We start from the raw sequence: 24,040 nt of genomic DNA, 5'->3' as shown, positions 1-24,040 counted from the left end.
CTATAGCACTATGTGAAACCTTGCTTTGTACTTTCCTCGCCAGAACACTCAATTAAATACCTCATAATTGCTTAAATGCAATGATACTACATAGTGTGTCCTTTTGGAAAAAGTCATAAGCACATCCTAGTGGGCACACTGTCATTCTGGCCTGACCTAGCAGATTCAAAACAGAAAAGATTCAGCTGTATAGCCAATGCATCCATTTCCTCCTCCATCATTTGCCTTGCTCTAATACATTCTCATGTGTTTGAGTATATGACCCCCAAATCCCAGGGTAACTCCACACCAAAACTTTTCATGCAGGGTAGTTTACATTGCTTAAATAAAAAAAAATTCCAAGGGGTCCTGCTGCAGCAGCTTGTGATTACTATGGTGATTGCTATCATGCAATTATTCCAGACTTTATCTGGAACTTTATCATGCAACTTTATTTGGGCTAAAAATCAGTGCAAAAAAGCCACAGTCCAGCTCTATAATGCTCCTGAAAGCGGATCCTTTATTCCTATAGGTTTAATTGATCTGGTGTTGGGCCACTTTCTACTACTGGTAGAGAGAAAATGAATCAGTGCATAGGAATATCTGGGCAGTTAGAATAATCCTTCAGTTCTGAGCTCTGGATTTCCACAGAGAGTTGGCAAAACCAAATTTCCATCAAGCCTCAGCTGTCAGGCATTCAGGGAATGACTCAAAGAGCTTCTGTGTGGGTGTTAAACATTCAGATTATGTAACAAAATTGAACATTTCAGATTTAATTTTAAAATATCCCAGCAATAAATAGGCATTTAACTGTCATCAAAGAAAGCTTCTAAGGAAGGAATGACTGGCAGGAATAGTACTTCTTTAATTACTCACACCAAAGCTGAATGCTTGAAGAAATGTGATTAGTTAAATACAAGTCTGATTGGTGGACAGATAACCCAGTAGTCCAGGGTCATTAGCTTCCAAAGCATTTCAAATGTCTAGCATAGCACAACTGAATAGTCTGCTTCACAGTTTCATGAAAAGATCACTGCATATATATAACATATATATATATATAAAATATAACAGATTATATTTTTTAAAAGAGCACATCTATATTTAAGACAAAGTAGGCACTTGTTTTATATAAACTTTTAAAAAGCTGGATTAAATATGTATAAATTCTTATTTTAAAGCCTTAAAACAGATTGCATCAATATGTTTTTGAACCAAATGCTGGGGTAAAAGAAACTGGTAACTATACAGTAGTAAATCCTGCTTTAATAATTTTTGTATCCTCTGAACTTTGGTCTTTGACTCACATTATTCTCCACTTCATAAAGCCAATGCTGCTACCAAACTCATCATCCATATCATCAGGCTTGAGCTTCTCCGGTTTGTCTGTCTGTGAGCTACGAGTCTCATTGAGCAGGTAATATTGCTTATTTGAAATATGCCTAACAAGTAGAAGGTGATACCACAAGTAAGAAATAAGAGTAAAATTCAAATGAAAACATTAGAGAAACTGGGCTATGTTTCTTTTAAGACCCTATTTTAACACACACATTCTGTCAAATTTCTTCAAAGTAATTTACAAGTCTCACCTCGCAGTATTCAGTGATAATGCAGAAACTATCTCGCTCCACAAAGCTTGCATAAAATTTAACAATGGCTGGATGGTTTAATGTGGAGAGTAGTTGTGCTTCCAGATTTGCTTCAACTGTTTCATTAGGCTTTAGGTCTCCAACAGAGATTTTCTTTAGAACCTTTCTAGAGGAAAACAAGAAATCTTTATATTAAAAACAGAAAAATAGAAAATCACATAATGCTCAAAACCCCATCATAATTTCTGTAAATGCAAAATAATAACATTAGCCAAGTATTTGGCAACATGACATGATGAGACAAATATGGGTAAACAAAGAGAACGCATTAAAATACAAATAAAAACCCTAGTCACCGTGGCGATTATGCAGCATTTAAAAAAATATTCTTTTGAAGTATTTTTCCCACTATCTCCCTACTGCACTGTTTTCTTCATTACTTGTTTTCAGTGCTATGGATTAATGCATAATGATAAACATAAATAAAAAATCTAATCTCAGTGATTTCAAACCCACTCAGAGCATATGCTCAAGATTCACACATGAAATAAGGAGTAGCAGGAAACTGGTTTTGCTGCTTCTGCCAAAGTCTCTCCATGGAGGCATGAGAAAAACCACAGAGAGGTTAGTATTTCTGTGACTGTTTTCTGGTGGTAAAATCAGGACGCCTATTTTTTTTCTAAAGCTCAGCCTGCCCTTCACCTGAACACCTAAGCAGAAAGTACAAATCTGGATTAGTGGCTGAAACCTAATTCTACTGGTTCAAATAACTATAAATTTCAGTGTTTAACATTTGTTTTAGGAGGCCTTAAAACCCTTAAGGCTGAAAAAAAATAAAGGGATTTTTCATACTCTTCAACTTCAACATGCCATAGAAGAAATTCTGGTTCAGACTTAGCTCTATACAGTACCTGGAGTTGGGGATTTTACTGTTAACTTGTCCTGGAAAAAAACTCTTACTGAATGGCACTATGAGGAAGCATGTTTTGCTGGGATCTTCCTAATGAAACATATTAAAAAGGCATACATCACACAAAAGCATGCCATTTCCATCTGCTTTACTAGCCAATGGATCATTGGTCTATGTCTGAAGGAGCCATTTGAGACTATTAAAGAATATAATGGTATTTTACTGAAACGAAGTGATGAACTCCCAATAACTTTAGAATACATGGAAAGGAAGTTCCACACTGAAGGAATGTCTTCACGGTGCTTTTAGTAATTTCCCATTCATTACTGCACAGTTGTAAAGTCCCAGTAGTTAAAGACGACAGCGATAAAACCCCAGTAATTCTCTTGATCTAAGGAAAGAAGCTGTATTTCTTCATAAGAAAATTTCTTCCTAATTCTCAACCATCAGCTTCTGACTAACAATGCATGAATTTTTACATAAACTTGCCTAATCCCCATCTGGCAGTGTGATGAAAAAAAACCATGCCATTTGATTTGTCTGCATCTCTACAGACAAGCTTCATGCTACGAAGACAGGTAATACCTGCTGCAATCTTCTAATCTTCAGCTGACACAGGGACATTATTCCTTCCTTCATATAGATCATGTCACAGAACTGACAAACAGAATGAGTTCTTATTAAACACCACTTAATACAAGTTTCTTGTATACCCAAGACAGCAATAAAAGCCTGATGTGTTGATGCGTAGGATAGCTTTTCATCTTAGCCACTCAGTGATTCTGGTGTTGTCATCAGCTGTCAGACAAGACGACAGGTGTTTTTCTTACTAAAATTCATTCCCAGAAGAACAAATCAGGAAAATACACTTTTGTAAATAAGGTATTGGTTTTCTGCAACACAATGCTAGTTCATACCCAGAACTGGAAGTCACTTGTGTTGAGAAAGAAAACTTTTGTGATGCAATTGACACTAAGCATACCTGTGTCCCACTGGTATATGTGTGTACTGTTTCTGTACGTAGATAAGGTTTGATTTTACTGAGTTTAAGATGACAACCGGACTTTATACTTTCTGAAAAGCTTTTGTTGTCTGCTTTAGTAAACATGCTTAAAAATTAAAAATAAAAATTTAAAAAACTCTACATTGATTAAGTATTGACAAAGAAGTTATGTTAGGCTCTCAGAAATCTCACAGAGAAAATGAAGATAGTCTCCAGATCTAAAGTAGCTCTTTTCTGATAAATGTAGAAGAAAAAAAAAAAAAAAGCTAGAAGTCTCCAGTTAGAATTTCTTCTGTGTAAATGAACTATACTTTTCAATATATAAAGCACTTAAAGAGTGCTTAAATTTACTCTACCCATTTCAGTATTTAAACAGATAACTTCTACGGTAACAGGCAGCTAAAATTGGCACTTTCTGTGATTCACAGGACCCCCAAGATAACTCAAATTTGGCATCCCTGGTGATGTCAAACAGGCTGATAGATTCATAATAGTCTTTCTGATAGTCTTTCTGTCTATCAAAAAAAAAAAAAAAGGTTACTAATCATATGAAAACAACAAACTTTTCTTAGCTAAACAATCCTGACTGCATTTCCCCTCTACCAAGAGAATCCAGTTCTACACTTTGAAGGAGACAAAGTGTTCCTGTTTATATGATCCAACCTGCATTTTAAAGTTGGCTTATAATAAAAAGTTATCACTGCTTATAATTCAGTCATTGTACTTGTGTATAATCTGCTGAAAATCTGCATGAATTGAACAGTTTAGAAACATACAGTTAGGTAACAGGAAGTATTTTAAACAAACGTTTTGAAGCATAAACATTTATCATGGATAATAGACTTTCCTGTTTAGATTTTGTCAAGACTCCATCTGGAGTATAGAGGCCTGTCTGAAAGTCAAGTTTTTTCATAAAACCTGGCCCTATATTTTCTGCCACATAGGCTCAAGTATTAAGTAGGACTTCAAAGGTCCAAAACTATTTGCATGAATTAAGAAATTATAGCTTTAGGTGGCACATACAGACAAACCAGTAAAAACACTAAAATGCTGATGCCCTCCAAATACAATACTTAAAACTACCCCTTTTGATATAATGCTAAAAGATATATACTAATTCTTTACTCAATAATTCACTTCCTGTGGCAAGACACAGGAACAGGTTGTCCAGAAAAGTTGTGGCTGCCCCATCCCTGGAGGTGTTCAAGGCCAGGCTGGATGGGGCTTTAAGCAACCTGGTCTAGTGGAAGGTGTCCCTGCCCATGGCAGGGGGGTTGGAACTAGATGATCTTCAGGGTCCCTTCCAACTCTAACCATTCTATGTTTCTATAATTTAAATTTATTCATTATTATAAATTCCACTTAATTTAGAATACAGGCACATAAGCAGGTCATAGAATCATAGAATCATTTAGGTTGGAAAAGACCTTTAATATGACCAAGACCAACCGCAAACCTAGCACTGCCAAGTCCACCACTAAACCGTGTCCTTAAAGATAAGATAAAATGTCAGTGACCACACAACTAAAAAACTTTGTTATTCAAGTGCTAGCAAGTATCTTAAACTTAAATACAGAACAAAAGATTTAAACTGTGCGGAAAAAAGAACCCTAGCCTTGCAATTCAATAGCACAAAGACACTTTGAACTTGATCTTGAACTGACCACAAGTGAAAGAGCCTCATAGTGAATGTATTCACATCTTAAGAGTAATAAGCACCAGCTGTCACTATTTACATCCATCCTGGAGGAAGCTGGGTCTGGTACAGGTAACAGCATCCACCACCCCCCCAGGGTGGGAAAATAACATGAAAGACAAGCCCACTCCCCACAATACAGAAAGCAGCTGCCCTGCCTCTGTGGTGCCCGTGCCTCGGCAGACCTTCCCCAGGAACACCTTCTGGTTTCCATCAGCAAAACCTTGCTGGCTTGCGTTGTCATGCTTTGAAACGCAGCCAGGCCAGCACTCTCTGTCTGAAAGTGCAATAATGTGGAGCAAATGGGGATAAATGGAGCAAGACTTAAAACAAGAGAAAAACAAGCATGAAGGTGGAACCCTCCAGGATATGGACACCCAGGGAGAATCCTTTTTAAGCTTTACTAGTGACTGACAATATGCCACAGCAGTGTTTATCTCAGTCTATTTGCACTGATCTAAAATTAAATATTTTACAACCCATCTGGTATTTGTTTACATTGATGACATACTTTATTATTACATAATTTGGTTTATTGGATCAGATGCAATTCTTAAAAGAAGACAGTCTTTCTCAAAATGCACTTTGTTTATTGAATAAACTGCAACATGAATTGTTGATTAGATATATTTGCTTGCTGATAATGGAGTAAAAGAAATATAACTTTAATGTCAAGAATAAGTAGGTCAAACTACCATGGAGATGATGTTCTCTAAGAAAATATAATAAAAATATGTAGGTTTTCATTAAATAGAAACTTCATTTTACACAGGCAGTCATTCAGTTAATTGCAGCCTGACATTAGCAAGACCTGCTAGCAAGTAATCAGTGTACAAAGCTGGGAATTTATCATTCCATATAGTTTATACTTCCAAATCATCCTGAATTCAATATGGAGAGTTGTGGCATAACCCATTACTGCATATACTGTATTTCCATCCACTCTGACCTTTGTAGGACTACTTCTTCACCCTGGTAACTCCTCAAGACAAGGACCACCTGCAACTCTGTAAAAAAGTATCACCTCCTTTGCAATTAGATCTGAAATTGGCCACAAACAATAAAATAAAAAAAAAGGAGTGCCTGTTTAATTAATGATGTCTTAAATTCTATTTATCAAACGGCAAACAGAGAAGGTAAGATACTACAAATGGGGACCAAAGTGATGAACAGGCAACAGCCCTCATGCACAACTCCTGTCTGCACAACAGCTTCCACCGTATTAAAACTGTTCATTTGGGAAATTCAGTAACAAGGACACCATCTGCATACAGACGAGATGAAGTCACCCATCATTACTGCTTCTCACAGACACTTTCTTTCTAGAGTATCACATGGTTGATGAGATTTACACGTTACAACCGACAGTGTAGTTCTAAAATCATAATTAATTATAGATTTCTGTTGATAGCTTCCATGCTGAAAATATATTATTGGAATCTGATTTTTGATAGATAGCCCTGCCTGTCCCCAACTTTAACAGTCCTTTCTGTACAATTTACATGCAGATATTACAGATTCCCTTTGACACTCCACTGTACACGAGGTATTCCTCATGTAAAGTTACTTGCCCTCTGTCAGGCGTTATGGTTTCCTCACATTTTCTTTCAGACCTCCCATGTTTGCACTTTTGCACATCCAGCTTTTATTTGCAATTGAGAAACTTTACTGATTTTATATAGCACCCTATTGCCTGGAGTCTACTTGCCTCACTTAGGTTGGTCTTCTAGTTCCATGGTAATTTTCATCTAATGCTTACCCATCATACATATGGCTATCCTGTTACTAATAATCTTACCAGGTTTCTCTACTTGGTGTCAGTGACTGGTTTTCCTGCAGTCTACAGCTTCGTATGAAAAATTTAAATAATAATTTTTTACATTTTATCCATTATATTTGGAGCACCAGTATCTGCATGCTCTGATAGTTTAAAGACATTCATTCATCTGATAGGGGAAAAAAGGAGCTGGTGAGACCATAAAATGCAAAAAGTCCACATACACAAATCAGTCTTACCTAGAACAAATACTTAGTTTTAGTTAAAGAAAGAATCACTCACAGTAAATTAAGAGCACTTGATTTCTGGGGAAAAATCAAGAAGATTACCATGCTTCCAATGAAAAAAGAACGAGTGCTGTTTGCTATACCTACTTACATATATATGTTTATCCATTAGTCAAAACATTCAATCCTAAGTATTACTACACAACCTCTTAAATTAAATGTTGGGCTCCTTTTACCATTCCCATGGCCGTTACTGATTTATTACTCGAGACATAAACCCATTTCAAACCTAAGTATTTCTCCACTATACCTTAAATCAAATGCTGGGGTTCTTTTGTCATTCCTATGAACACTACTGATTTATTAGTAAAGCCATGAGAACTGTCAATGATTCTTTTTTACTGTTCTCCAAAATAGCCTGTTCATGCTGATCACAAACATTCATAAACATCTAGCCCAAACGTTTGTAGACAACACCAAGTTGGGTGGGAGCATTGATGTGTTTGAGGGTAGGAAGGCTCTACAGAGGGATCTGGACAGGCTGGACTGATGGGCTGAGGCCAATGGTACGAAGTTCAACAAGGCCGAGTTCTGGGTGACCTATACTTGGGTCACAACAACCCCATGCAGTGCTACAGGCCTGGGGAAGAGTGGCTGGAAAGGTGCCTGGCAGAAAAGGACCTGGGGTGTTGGTCGACAGCTGGGTGAATATGAGCCAGCAGCGTGCCCAAGTGGCCAAGAAGGCCAACAGCATCTTGGTTTGTATCAGAAACAGTGTGGCCAGCAGGACTAGGGAAGTAATTGTCCCGCTGTCCTCGGCACTGGTGAGGCCACACCTTGAGTACTGTGTTCAGTTTTGGGCCCCTCACTATAAGAAAGACATTGGCGTGTCCAAAGGAAGGGCAACGAAGCTGGTGAAGGACCTAGAGAACAAGTTCTATAAGGAACGACTGAAGGAACTGGGGTTGTTTAGCCTGGAGAAAAGGAGGCTGAGGGGAGACCTTATCACTCTCCACAACTACCTGAAAGGAGGTTGTAGCGAGGTGGGGGTCTGTCTCTTCTCCCAAGTAAGAAGCGATAGGACAAGAGCAACCAGCCACAAGTTGCACCAGGGGAGGTTTAGATTGGCTATTTAAGCAAAAATTTCTTGACCGAAAGGGATGTGAAGCATTGGAACAGGCTGCCCAGGGAAGTGGTTGAGTCACCATACCTGCAGTTATTTCAAAGGCGTGTAGATGTGGTGCTTAGGCACATGGTTTAGTGGTGGGCTTGGCAGGGTTAGGTTAACAGTCAGATTCGATGATCTTAAAGGTATTTTCCAACCTAAATGATTCTATGATTCTGTGATAATCCCCGAGTTAACCGCTAAGACTTCAATCATTATATGAGCACTGTAATATCCATAGGTGGATTAAATACCATTTCATTTTCTAAATAAGCACTTTATAGAATGTAACAGCGCTTAATCTTTGAATGGTGATGAGATTTCATAAATTTACAAGGTAAATGGATGATTCACTTTTCATTTCCATCAGCAAGTCACAATTACAGCACCTACAAACATTTTTTGAGATGCCTAATTTTCGAATGCTCTAACACATGCACTAACACTGAACAGTTCAGCTCATGATGTAAACAGTTTATGGTTATTTGAAAATTAACAGTTCCTAATTAGTGTCAAAAAAAAATGAAAATATATATATTTTGGGACAAGATCAAAGAGAACACTGTTGAAATAAATTAGCTCCAGGGTATACAGTTTATATCATTTTCTTCTGCACTGAACAAAATCTCATATATACAAAGGGGCATACTTCAAATTATTTTTGGTCAACCATATGTGCCAATCTTGGAAAGAAATCAATAATTATAAAGAAAAGCAGAGTACTTGTGTTATCTTCCACAGAATTGAGCAAGCCATATTATTGCTGCACAAAAGAATCCATTAATATTATTTATTTAGAAATTCAGATGTCTTTATTTTGAATAATTCTTTGGGACATTTTGGCTTGTCATCTACATTGATTAAAAATTACAAAATAGAAGTGGACATTGATTAATAAAGGAAGAATTTTCCTCTAAAACCATGTTTTTGAAACCCAAATTTTTTTCCTTGATAGAAATGAAAAAATAAAATGTAATTACATTTATAGTCTATTCATATGTTTCAGCTCTAAATCAAATACTAATAGACTGTGATTGAACTGAAGAAATTTGTGTCTACTCAGGAAAATTATTAAAAATTAATACGGGGTACAGCCTAAATACCTGTGAATGTACTTTTTTTTTAGCAATACTTTAGCTCTACATGTTGCATTATCACCACCTACTGTTCATTCGTCCTTTTTTCTACACCCTAGTCTTGTTTAAGAATGTAATTAAATGTCATGCTGCCACTAACCTGAATGGAATTTGAGAGACAAATGTGACAAGGACTAAATAATTTGTTTTTCCTCGGTATCTTTAAAGACTTAATTCCATCAAACATCAAATCATCTAAACCAGCCAATTTCATTACACATACCTGATACATTTAACTATTAACTGCTCTCTGCTAATTAACGTTCCCTTTCAGAAAAAGGAGATACCATTAGAGAACTAAAGCTTGGATGCAGCATTTTGTTTTCAAGCATTATAAAACTTTAAAACATCTCACAATTGCCATGTTACATTTCTTCAACTTGCAGACTTGGGCTACAGCATCTGCCAAAAAGAATTCTCCTTGCATATGAATTAGCTTAAATTTTGAACTTAGTTTCAATTAGAAATTTTGAAGACAGACCCTCCTATCACCTGATCTATATGAATCAGTTTACAGAAAATAGACTATTTTGAAGAACAGGAAGTTGTGAAGGGAAACCAAACACACTAATAATCGCTGTAAGAATGCATTCTATAGAAATTCAACTGAAACATATCCCCATGTAAAATATAATTGGTTCTTTCCTGAATGTAAATATATTTGTAAGCAGAATTATGTTCCTTTCAATGTTGCAAGGATATTTATGTCAACAGTATTGTCCCTTCAGTGGAACTAATTCCCACAAGCAATTTAAACACTAATTGCTGCAACTTTAATGAGAAAAATCACTCTTCGTACACGTCTCTTTCCAGCAGGCATCTCCTTCAATGTTTATTTCTGATATGCATCGAATTATCTATGGTACAAAAAAAGACGGGGCGGGGGGGGAAGGTTAGATAGAGATAAAAGGACAGTTTATAGATTTACAAAAGCATATTCCTAAATAGTCGACAATCAAAGGCAAAGGGAATCAAGCAATGCTGAGGAAATGAATTGTGTATACCATCTATTGTTAGATAAAAATCTTTTAATACTTTCTAGCTCTCCTGAGTATGATACTGTGGTCTTAGCAATGAGTGAAACATGGGCAATTAAAAAATGAAGCAACCACCCAGCAACATTGAAAAGTTATTTTAGAACACATGAAGGGCACACCATGCATGTAAGAGAAACAGTGAACTAGGAATTTTATTTACTAATGTGTCACATAAGCGCAACCAAAAAAACCAAAAACCAAAACCAGACAAAAAAGAAGGAAAAATACACTGACTGTCCAGCAAATCCAGAATTTATTCTACTCACTGCAGCAGTTTTCACTTTACAACATTCTGAATACAACAAAGAGTCAGAAGGCTCGTTCTGCATAGAAAACACGACAATATCCTTGATGCAGACTTAAGAGAAAACACCTTGCCAACAAGGGTAAACTGCCAGAAGATACAATAGACAGGCATATTCAAATATTGCAAAACCAGACTGTACCTTTGAGGCAGTTGGTCACAGTTTGACTTAAAGTAATAATGCACTACCTCTCTATTTTCTTACTAAAGCTAGCTTACAAATGCATAAAAACTAAACATCATTTTTAACAAAATGAGTGAGACAGAAGTGATCAAGGCATTTGCTTAATTAAAAAATCATTAAATTCAGTTTCTGCCATGCACCTCAAAGAACCAGTAATTTACCAACAAGAACTTAAGCACAATTCTCTGCTCAATGTTGAAAATACTGCTTGTAAACATTTTGAAAAACAACGAACTTAACCACCAGCACCACTCACTGCCTGCACACAAGATCACAATGCGGTGAGTGCTGCAGCACTGAGCCCAGCTCTGTGCAGGATGAGACTTAGACTAAACCCAGGTAATATTTTCTTTAAGGAACTCTGCCTGCCACTCACATAAATTAAAGACCTAGTTGGAATACACTCCTGTCAAATGGAAAAATCCCACTGAAAATTAAAAAGTAGGCTACCTGGTCAAAGAAAGGTATACTGAAAGGAGAGGGGTAAAAAAAAAAAAAAAGGGAAAAAAAAAGAAAAGAAAAAAAACACCAAACAGAAAACCCAGTAGCAATACCACCAAAGTTCAAAAAGATGACTGAGCAGATGTAAAAGTTGTATCAGACATGGCTGCAGAGGATTTTCACAGGCACTTATGTTACACCATCTGAACAAAAGGTCCTGAGATGTTCTGAATACTCACCCTTTGATTTTAAAGAATCCACAGAATATCAGGTTTTACATTTTTTGAAAATGAGGGAACTAGAAATTTTAACAGAGAATTGCTTGTGCAAAGGTCTGCAGCGTGGCTGTAGCTTTAAATTGCCAAATCCATCACCAGCATGGGCAATATAATCTCTCACATCCCTGCTCCAATGCCAAGCTATCCTGCAGCTCCCACTAGAGACTTATCTAGCACAGGGACTTTCCAAACTTTCTTACACTGAGCTCTAAAGAAAGTATTCTATTGCAAGATGATCCATTTCTTGGATTTGCGTATGATAAAACCGTCAGCTCTGTTCTACCCCTTTCAGCAGAGCATCCCTCGGCAGAGATGCATGTGTCTGTTTCTATAGCTTTGCTGTAGCTGCGTATAAGGGTATGTTTACTGGAGAGAGGAATGCAGAGCTGTAGTTGGCTCTAATGGTAGTGCCTCTCTTCTGTACCTGTGTTGTACTTTGGCACTGTCACAATCTCACTGCAAGGTAGGTCTGCAGCTCCCTAACTCCATATGCCAAAGGTCGCTGAGGAGCCCTACAGAGCTGGGCTGGGCTGCAGGAGCTGGGGACTAAAGCATCCTGCCACATAGTCTCCAGTGAGAATTGCTTTAAATGAGCCTGGTGTTACCAAACTGGTCTCTGAACCAGTACTGGCCTGCACTGGAAATGTTCTGAAACAACTGTGGACAGAGCTGCAACTGCCTACCAGAACTGAAACAACTCATGGTTTCACACTCTGGCAACCTCCTTTTGCAGGGGTACACTTAAACTAAGGCACAACAGCATCAGCCACTGCTACAGAGGTTTCAGCAGGGACTTCAACATTTAGCTAGGTCTTGACTCCTGTAACTTTGTTCACAGAATGAGAGTCATACTCAGCCACTCAAGTGGAAAGTTCATGAAGGCTAACTTATTAAACTGCTGTAGCTAAATCAGCAAGACGTCTCTGTCACTGTCCTTATTGTCTCTTACTTAGGGCCAGGAATGACTGTATAACTTTGCAACGATGGCAGCTCAGCCAACACATGGTAGCCTGAACCTTACATGAAGAAGCAGAGCCACACTTGACTGAACCAAGCGAAACATGGTTCACTAAGAAAAGCTTATTTAAAAAAAAAAAAAAGGCAGCAATCAGGAAAGTCCTATAGGAAATGCACCTTCATTCAGTTTCCAAGGAGACCATGACTATCTGTTCACAAATCTAAAATGACCTGACAGATTCTAGTTTTACTTGCTAGTTTTTATTATCAAATGATGGAGAAGAAAAAAGGAAAGCAGTACAAATAGATGAACATACACATGACAACTGGCAGGGAATAATTTGTTACTGTTTTAATTAATTCAGTATCAAATGACCATTCCCTTGGAATGCCTCAGAGAAGCAAACAGGCAGCAAACACAGGGATTTGATGACACAGCAATCTATTGATTGTTGCTTGGATATTCGGAAGTTACAAAACTCTTCCACCTTTAGATTTTGTTTCATTTGTTATAAGAAGCCATAAATAATTGAAAGCCATGTGATAAATTATTCAGCTAAGTGCACAGTTTCCAAGGAATCATAGCATGAGTCTGGATTAATGGTATAATGCAAGTCAGATGCAGAAGTTGAGATGACACCCCACAATTACCACACACAGGAGCAGTCCAGGGAGTCTGGCACTCCTCAGCGTGTGCTTTCCACCATGGGGACGTATAAGTACCTTGTGAATATTTATGAACTAGAAGTTCCTATTGCCTACTGTGTACTGCAGCTGCTTGCCTATGCATGGTTATGAATTAGTGAAACTTAACTCAGAGCTTCACTTGGCACAAATGATTAGGACATCCATTATCTACAAGTGATAGCACTGTCCTTCAAGACTATTACTGAATGCAAATCTCTACTTCAAAAGACTTTGTCTTTAACCATAATTACCTGTTATAATTAACTGATAAACTACCCACAGAAACAGGGATAGAAGTGACTGCAGGGATATTACTGTTTGCTATAAAAATACTGGTACAATTCTGCTACTTTTTTTATACAAAGTTATCTAAATATTTTGTGTAGGTCCATGATGTCCAGAAACAAAAGCAAACTCCTCAAACATTGAGATAGACTTTTGCAAAATCATATGCAAGCCAAGAATCTGGAAAAAAACCCCAACAAAACACACAACAAAAAACAAAACTGAACACCTGCAGATGTTCTGCATTTTGAAGGCGATTTGTAAATTTAAGTACATTTTCTCCAAATGTACCAGTAAATTCATTTACAAAAATTCATATAAACTGTTTCCTGGACACAATATTGAAAAGCCTTTCTTCTCTTCATCATTAGAGATTGCATTTGAGCAGATCATTGACATGGTAGTTTTATAAGACAGTCCTGACTTGATAACTACTGAGCTGCTAAATAAGTTTCACTTGTAACTTTGCCAAAGAAATTGGCATTGTATTCACATGTAGGTGTGACTTGAATTTCCAATCAAATAAGATCTAATAAGCTTCAAAGCATTTACATATAATATGTTAGCAAAGAACTGAAGGTAGATATTAAAGCTCAAGTACACCGGAAAGTTGCAGAATTCCTAGTTTAATTGTCCCACCAGCATTTCCAAAATTTTCCAGTTGTCCTAAGTTTAGTAGCCTTGCCTACCAAGGAAAAAATTTTCTGTCTAGCAATCACTACTCAACTTAAGGAGTCAACATCCAGTTTCAACCAGATCTGTCAGAAGGGCAGCAATTTCACGGATCTTAAGATGACCTTAGTTAATGATCTAAGTAGGAAGCACAAGAGCCTTAGATTAGTGACCCCTGGATCTCCATAGTTATATGTTGTTTGAGTTGCCAAATGGCCAGTGTGCATATACTAATTATCTCACCTGTGCATGCCCTCAGCAACCACCGTGGCTTGACCTGTCTCTTTTCAAGCTGCTAACTAGGGAATACAGAAGAAAAACACAAATATTGGAGGGATACAAGAGGGAAGGGAGAAGCTGGAGCTATGATTAGAGGAAGTAAAAGAAAATGGTGTACATTCCCGAAAAAGAATGTGCTCATAACTGGTGTAAAAGTAGGGCCTCTTCTGGTAGGATAAGGAGACAGAGGATGCAAATCTACAGGAAACCAGGCTTCCTTCCTGCCACGCACACAACAGCTTGTTTTCAAACTGTAGAACTGTCACCCATGATACTATGTTCTAGATAAGGATCAAGCACCTACAGTGTAACTAAAGGTTCTGCTAATATTTAGGAAGATTAAGATATCAAGGAATGATTTCTCAAGTAGGGGCCCAGTTATTTTCCAGGCATACCACAGCCTTGCTACATGAACACAGGCAAACTGTTTAACCTCCCTGTTTATTGTCCATTTGCAAATTGAATAAAAATACTTCACACCTCTGAAAAGTGCTTTCAGGTCCCAGAATGGAAAAGGTGCTAAATGCATGCAAAGCGCAATTCTAAATAGACAGTATTCCATAGTGGGCATACATGGGTCTAGAAAAGTGACTGAGTAGCACTGTTTGTCCCCTGCTAGTAACACTAAGTTAAACAAATGCAAGGAAAAAGTCCAACTTCAGTAATGGTGCAAAAGAAAAAGAGGAAATTGAATAAAAATACATAAGTAGTAATTTTTACCCAAATTAAAGCTACCATTTTTTCTTCCTAAAAGAGCCAAACGCTCTAAAAATTTGTGAGACTCCACTAACGGGCAACTACTGATGTGCATCCCCACCTAGCATGTCTAAATTCAGTTCAAACCCTGCAAAAGGTTAACAAACACAGCAAATATTTGCAGGAGCATTCAATCCTTATTTGGACTCTAGTTACCTATTACATAAATTAGTTTGTAATTTGAAATAAAGATTTGCCAAAGCTCATTTTAGAGACCACTAGAATGGAAAGACAGTGTCAACATTAAGCAATTCAATTTCAATTCTAGTGAATGTACAGTATCTGGCTCAAAACCAGAAGATTTGCAAATACCTAACAGGGCAAATATCAAATACTACACAAACCAAGCCATTCTGTGCAAACTGGAACTAAGCAGCTTGCTTTCATACAAACATGTCTCTTGTGTTAACCAATTTTAGGGTCTAAGATGATATAAATTCTCACCAGTTTCTTCCAAAACTGAGGGAAATTGATGGGCTCTCTCCTGTGTGGATTGTCCAGTACATGAGAAATTTCTTTTGTAGTGAAGAGTCTCCCAAGTTCTGGTTTTTCTCTTTATGAGGGCATTCATTTTGTTCTCTACTCTGCTGTCTGTTTTCACACAAGTTGCAGGAACTTCTATCTTTGATGTTTAACCCTCTGTCATACTTAGTGAGAATCATCCCACAGGATCAAAAGCTCTTGTAGAAGATGTAGAGCAGATGGCATAACTTTCTACACAAACACGGAAGAAAAAAAGTCACCTTCCCTAGCCATAAATCTAAAATCAAGAACTTGCATTTTTCTTTTTAGGAAATTATTACGAAATTTGAAAGTTATTTATCACATGTCTGCACAAAGCAGATATCTCAGAATGAGGTAAGTGTGATCCTTAAGTCTAACAGCCAGTCTGAAATAACCCCATGGTGACACCACATCATTCCAGAATCCTAATCACTGGTTTGGTTTTCTCCCTCTCCATTGTGGATAATATACCTTGGAAAAACATAAAACACAAGCAATACAAGCAGAGAAGCTATTGTTCAGGAAACTTAAATGTCAACAGAACCTATGAATGCATATTTAAGAATATAGGACAACTTGCAACTATTATTTTCTAAAGGAAAATGGAGAACACAAGAAGATAGATGGTATGACTAGGGTTTTTCCTGGCCTAGACATTAAGCTGTTTAGCTACATATGGAGCTGATAACTGTTTACAGCTTATATAATTTTCTAGTTGAGACAGGGTAGAAGGCAAAAATTGAAAAGAATAAGGTTTTCAGAGTCACCTAATGAAAAAGAAGGCAAAATTATAGAAATCCCACAGGACTATGAACATAAAAAGTTACCAGAAAATACAATTTACAAAAAATACAAATCAGAATGTTAAAGCAACAGGCAAGGAATGCATCATGCAACACAACAACGAAGAGGAACTTATTATAAGAGACCTACATATGCTACTGTACTAGTAGTATGTCATAACCTTATTATTTATATAATAGGCAACTCAGCTGTATCACAGTGGATGTCACTGATCTAGTACATCCTCAGAAGATCAGTAATCCTGATCCAACCCATACACAGAATTGGAGATCAGCATAAAGCTGGCATGTATACTTCTACAAGAGGCAGGTATCACTGGTCTAAGCAGCTCTGTGTGGAGAATTTTATGTGAAATGGGTCTGCTAACTTGAGGCATGCCCCAAATTATCAACCCTCTCTCCTTCCCAGCTGAAGCCACTGTGTGTATAATACTTCACTCTCCACAGCTAAGATCCTTTAGGGGTAACAAAGTACAAAGATACCCTAAAAACTATTTCTAAAATCATGCAAAAGCTTTGCTGAGCATACATGAAATTACACAATAACCATTGTTAGTCTCTGCATTAACTCATTCTGTAAACATTGCACTCAAGGAAAATTGAAAATATATCCCTGAACAGCTTCTGTACCAATATCCAGTACGTCATTCTTCTTGGAAATGTGTATTCTTATGATTTATTCCTATGCTCCTTCACAGTGCTTTAGACTGTAGCAATTTTCAGGAAACTATCTGTGACTGAATTCATGCTGTTTATAACATTTGTCTCAGCATGTTCTAGATCATCTCTGAAACAATAAAAATAGACTTACAATTCTGCTGATGTCATTTGGAACCTTAATATCTCAATTCCTTTTTTTTTTTCCTGCCAAAGTGCTTATTATTTTTTTAAAGGGCAAGAAACATAACCAACTAATTTTTCATTCTAAACTATATATATATATACACACACACTTCCCAATGGAAAATATAACAGAAGCAGCAACCAGTACAGTTCCGTAAGAGCTTATTTTCTGATTTGAAAGTAGTTTTGAGAATGTGACTTCTAGTATATTTTACCACCTTAAGAAATCAGTATTTTTAAGTAGAAGAAAGTATCTACACTCTAGCTCATTATTCTACCTGAGCTTTCACGTTCACCTGGACCAATATTGTCATCTATTAGCAAATAAGTGATAGAAAGTTGGGAATCTGCTCTTCAATCTACATTGGAGGCTTAGAAGGAATGAAAAACAACTGTGATACGCAAGTACCCCCTAGTGATGAAAGGATGAACTACAGTATTAAGCTAGCACTTAGGCTCGTTAAATACTAAATGAACAAAAAAACAAGAATATGCCATTTGATACTTTGCTTCTGTCCTGAGGATGGCAGAGGACACAATCAGACTCATCCCTAACAAAAGACAGGCATGAAATGCTGCAGGCAGTGAATGTTCAAAACACAGTCACTCAGAATTAAAGTTCTCAAAGAAAAATTCTAAAGAAAAGCACTACTTAAAAGCAAAGCACACATTTCTTCAGTTTGAGGTTTGTCCGCTTGTGCTACAGCAGCAAATGCGTGAAGACACACGTTTCACTATACTGTTATTATTCTGAGAGTGAGTTCAATAAGAGCTTAATTCTGAAGGATCTTACAAGCTCAGGTAGTTCCTGTCACCCTATTAGCATGATAAATTATTTTAACAGAAAGAGAAAATGAAAAATATTTTCTATTGTTTTTAATGAAAGTTTTCATTACAGAACATTTTTGTAGCAAACCATAATGAAGGCTAAGAGACATCCAAAAGTCTTATAAGCCAGCTGGAAAAAGCTAAGAGCTTAGTGGCCTCTAACCCTAATCCAAGGAGCTGAGAAGCTGTAAATTGATGTAGAAGGAAAACAAGTGAAAGAATTCCATCTTGGCTGCACTTTTATTAAAGCAATATTGCCAAGAATGCACTGTCACAAATAGCAAAAGTGAGGCACAAATGAATCAGAAAAAGCTCTTTTATCACATAATTGCTCATTAATGTGTCCATCAATAAGGACCAATAGACCCCCATATTTAAAGGAAGAATGTATTTCTGGCTGAAAAGCACATTGGTTAGATGTTTCAGACTTTAAACAAAAAGCGTCACAAATTTTATTGGATGAAAACAGAAACATTCACATTTAAATTTCACTTGGTGTAAGTATCAAACCAATAGACAAACACAGTTCTACAAAACAGGAAGTCCAGCCAGGAATGTATTACCCAGGTACCCAACTTCAAAGTCACATACAGAAATGTCAACACTCTGAAAATGTCCTTTCATCTTTGAGGCTTCAGAATCTTAAAGGGTTTAATCAACCAAACTGATGAGACCTGTCCAAATTCAGGCAGCTAAAAAAAAAGTTACGGTTTGCTGGCATTAAATTGCCAACAACTTGTCAAACGAGTGCTATCAGTTAGGAATACAGCAAATGGAAATGTCTTTACTGGAATTTCTATAACTATTCCTTTTCAGGTTTCATTTAGACAACTCAATTACAAAAAAATAGGGCATCAATACAGTACAGTTTCTTTTGAGACCCCTCCAACAATAAGTCCTTACAATGACACAGAATCAATTCCTGAAAGCACCCAATTAATTGTTATAAAAAAATTTACCTACAGTAATTAAATAAGAAATCATCAAAAATGAAGAGGAAAGTCCACTAAAATACGTTCAGAAATTCTGATATTGTCATGCTCCCTTTAAAGGTTCCATGCCTTAATGAGCATGTGTAACTGAATGAAGCATTACACAGCTAGATATTGCAGTAGCTGGACCTGATTAGACTAAGGATTCTCTTCTTCCACATTTTTTGAAACAAAAATGTCACGGTCATTAAGATGGATAAGCATAGGATGGAATGCAAATGCGCAGGACTTCAGTAAGTGTTCTGAAGAAAGAGCTTCAAGAACCAAGTTTATGGAATAGAAAGACTTCAAAAATAAACTATACAATTACATTATACACACATATAATATATATTGACATAATTATGAAATTATAGCTTATAAATTCTGAAGCTTTAAACCTTTAACAAACAATTTTTTTTACAAAGAAGAGAAAAATTAGTGAAACCTGGCATATACCTTTGCCCTGCTTCTTGTCCAGACAATGATAAAATCTACCTCAGTTCTGAGTAAATACAAGGGTCTTTTCCACAGCGTATATCTTACATTAGCAACTTGTCTGAGGTATGACACTGGGGAATAGGTAAGTTACATTTATTTTTACTGTTTCTATCATTTGTTAGAAACCTTCAGAGGTGTACCTCACTTGGGAGATGAGGGTCTGGGATTTTCTATCTACCTCCACTCTGCCTTGCACAAGTAAATTAAAAAGGACTTAGAGAAAAGCACAATAAGAGAGACATATCTGATAAACTATTTTAAACAAAAGGAGATTCAGTTGGAATGCTGAGTCAGCATAAATTCTGGCCCTGTCTTATGTCCTCAATAAGTTAAACAGTTAAGGCTGCAATTTAACACCAAACTGAAAGATGAAACACAAATACAAAGAAAACATCTACAATGCAAGAAACACGTTCCAAACATTTTTATTTAAAATATGCGAAGGGTTTACTTACAATTCTTCTCCTCGTTTCGCTTTTCTGTCAGAAACCAGATATACACTTCCAAAGCTTCCCTTGCCAAGTTTCCTCTGAATAGTGTATCTTCTTGCAATCATAGTATCTGAGCAAGCAGAATTAAATCTGGCAACAGTGACATGCTTTGCAGTTTCTTGAAATTTCAGCATTGCTCTGTGTAACAGAAACTACACAGATTTTTCCAAAATGTACCTTTCAAATCCTTTTAATCTTCCATGGATGTTCACAGGAAACACTTGGAACAGAAAAAGGTTGATTTGTCAATGTATTATTCTTACTAAAATCCTCATTTAATTATATGGCCTTATAGCGATCAGCTTGCAGCAAAACACAAATCAAGTGGAATCATTAGTTACTAAGCTGTGGGCAGCAGACTTGATAAAGAAACTCCAGATAACATAGATGTGACATAGTCAGCCTTCCTCTAAATCAACCTTGAATTAATTCACTGGACAGAGAACACAGGGAAAAAAGAAATGCTGGTGCTTATACAAATTCATTTAAAAGTTCAAGTGCGTTTTGCAAGGACAATTACACCAGTGTTTCACCTAAGAGTTCCCCTAGCTATGGCACTCTTCTTCAGTACCTGTCTTTATACCACCACAGTACTTGACAGGAAAAATGTCTGTGTTTCAAGATACAAGTTTCATGTGTTTTGTATATACTGAAGCATAATCTCCACCCGTAGTTTGAGTTCAATCCCATCAATAACTACAAAGCTATTTTCTCTGCTCTTTCATTTGCCCCTCAAATTTCACCATCTGTTTTCAGTGATGACCTCACAGCTTCTATATGACTCACTACTAATAATAACTTCTGCAAATTAGAGCTTCCTGGCTATTCATGAGACATTCAGTAAAACCCACTTCTTCCAAAAATTCTTAATTTCTCTTGCTGTAGTAATCCTTTCTTGACCCACCTTTCTAACAATTTAGCTTTGCTTCAGAATTCTTTTCTATTTGAGGTCCTAAATCTGCAAACACAGGGACTGCAAAGGCAAACCTCTAGCGTTTTTACCGTTTTCAATAACTAAACATGAATTGAGAATAACATTGTTTCCTCTGCCTTCCTTATTCCAAATGATAAAGGGCAGGTGTTTCACCACACATAATAAAACAATATTGCTTTCATTACCATGCCTTTATATAATGCTACTTGCATCATTTGTGCTTGAAGATCCTTTGGAGCAAATAAAGATGTTGCAAGATCCTACAATCAGTGCAACTAACACTACTATCTACCAGCACTGCCTGCTGCAGTACATTGTGCCCACCGTAGCATTTTAACATCAATGCAAGCATATCAAAATGCTTTTTTGATTGTTGTTGTTTTGGAAGAGAAAAGATAAATTGCTTAATGTTAAAAGCTGTATAACTGCTGGTTCCAAGTCACCATCTTCACCTCCTAACAAATGCAGAGCCTCAATGAAGATTATAAATTTGTATCCTGCAACAACTCTGTGTGTGTGTGCGCGCAAGAACATATTTTAATACCCATCTGCTGAGCTGCTGTTGCACTGTACCAAAGAGCCTGACATTGCAGTGTCACTATATTATGAAACACAGCCAAATTTTAATTACTACAAGCTGTCCTAACAGCGATACAAATCATGTATTTGTTTCAAACAAAAGCACTCCTGAGATTCTGTTTCTGTATTCTCCTTCAGATAGCAACAGTGACAAAAATTTTGAAATGCAAACGGTCAGACAAGAAAGTCAGCTAGAAAATTACTCCTTCTGTAACTCCAAATCTCTCTGAAGAAGCATAAACGGACCACACTGAGGTGGGGGTCAGGGAGGAGGGCAGGAAGATAAAATAGTCCGTAAGATATTACATTGCCAGTTCCGGAAAGTTTACATATTTTTCATTTACTATTCTCCTAGGAAGATGCTGGTTTATGGATGCCTTCATAAATCCCCAAAAGAATAGTTTTGATACATTCCCTTTAGAAATAACTAAACTTAGAAAAACTGCTATGCTACCTATTCTTCTTTTCTGGAGAAGAGTTACTTAACACTGCTCACCTTCATATTTTGATACTTACCTGAGCCCTAGGAAGTATCACAATCCTTTACACCACAATATCACACTTGAGATCCAGTAGCCCATTGAGTCTAATTGTTGTGCTTTACTTCTAACACTGCCTCTCACCTGCTACTCTCTATGCTTCTATTTTCCCCTACAGATAATGATAGTAATAACTACCATATATTAAATGCTTTGATATCAACTGCTGAATAGTGTTATAAGGCAGGGACCAGTGACTGCAGTTGTGGTGTCACAGGCACATTTTAATGGCACGTTTTAATGGACTGCCGAGTCACTGCATTTTGAAAGAAATACTCTGTGAGAATCAACAGACTCAACCATAAGAGTGACTGATTCTTCAAGAAGTATACAAACTGACAGCCTCTCCTACCTCACTCAGATGTTTAGCCCAACCTGTTTTCAACTTTCGACCAGTGTCCATCTTCTCCCACCAAGCATTTATTTCCCAAGCAGCATTACTTCAATTGCTTCATTGAAGTTCAGAACAACTAGAGACAACTCAAAGAAATCAACTCTCCAGCTTTTCCTCAAAAATCCCGGTACACCCTATCCAGTAACATTCTGGTAAACAGTTTATCTTCCTAATTTTCTTCCTTCCCCCTTCCCCAAGGCTCATTCTGCAGCCTGGCAGACCACTGATGCCAAACTAATGCAATTATATTGTCTGGATGACTTTTTTATTTTTCATTTGTCCTTGCCTAGAATTAAATCTCCTTCCTCTTTATTGTTGTAAGCTAAAGCAAAGCTGTTTACGGTTACACAGTTTCACCTACACATGCTAAGTGCACACCACCTCCACTTCTTCCCCTGACCTTCTTTTGCTTATATAAGAAAGATACTGTTTTTAACACTATCTTAACCTTCAGGGTTTTTTAGCAATGGCTAATATACTCTGTCACTTTCTGCCTGCAAGACAAACCTTTCTTTGCCAATCCAGGCCATTTTCCAATTCTATCAGTTTTTCTTTTTATTCCTTAAGAACCTCTTTGCTACATCAACATTTGCCACGCCCCCCACCTGTTGCAGTTACAAATTCTAGAAATTTCATATTTAAACTCCAAATATCCTCAGTATCTACTACCTTGAATTTTTTCCTCCAATGACTTCACAGGCCTGCTCCATTAAACTTTTTGAAAACAGAAAAATGAGGTATTCCTGGATTTTCCCTTCATTAAAAAAAAAAAATGAACTCCTGAACACTGGCTTCATTGTTATTTTCTGCAACATCTTTATAAACCTAGCCAAGTCTAAGTAAAACCCTCTCAGTTGGCTCAGTTTTTTATGGCTCCCAGGAGAAGGATAATTAAGAAAGATTTTATTGGTAGTGTCGGTAATAAAGGAGCTTATAGGTGATGGTAAAACAAGGTCAAATATATTCAACTGTCAAAGAGGCTAATTGAGATCTTCCTGACGCACATTCAGGAAGCTGAGATCCCCTAGGATAACATCAGAGACGTTATTATCTTGCTAACAGACCCTGTAAGAGTCAAAATTCACACTCCGAGGGCTTGGGGACACACACACAGGTATGAAGTGTCCCGGCTTCGCTGCCCAGCTACCCTCACGCAGAGGGGTGAGAGCTGCAAGCCTCCATCCCGCCCCCCTTCCTCACCCCTTCGGGGAAGGCGGTGCTCCCCGGGACCCCTCTGTCCCCGCCGGCAGGTACGCGACCTCCCCACCGGTTTCTGCCCCTCCAGCGCCCG

At 37.3% G+C, this 24,040-nt stretch overlaps 1 protein-coding gene across 1 annotated transcript in view; it reads right to left on the bottom strand.

The window, feature by feature from the left end:
* The window catches only part of NEK11 (NIMA-related kinase 11), a 100,529-nt gene extending 80,092 nt beyond the window's left edge, over positions 1–20,437 (bottom strand). Inside the window, exons 1-2 of the mRNA XM_009879597.1 lie at positions 20,268–20,437; positions 1,569–1,734 (exon numbers count right to left, since the gene is read on the bottom strand). Of these exons, the coding sequence (XP_009877899.1) occupies positions 1,569–1,734; positions 20,268–20,437 (336 nt within the window). The remainder of the gene's footprint in view (positions 1–1,568; positions 1,735–20,267) is intronic.
* Between the last annotated feature and the right edge of the window lie 3,603 nt (positions 20,438–24,040).

This window comes from Charadrius vociferus, unplaced genomic scaffold, assembly GCF_000708025.1.
Source record: "Charadrius vociferus isolate BGI_N301 unplaced genomic scaffold, ASM70802v2 scaffold722, whole genome shotgun sequence".
NCBI classification, from domain to species: Eukaryota; Metazoa; Chordata; class Aves; order Charadriiformes; family Charadriidae; genus Charadrius; species Charadrius vociferus.
Note: the sequence above shows the minus strand (reverse complement) of the source record. Positions and strands in the feature narration are given on the sequence as shown.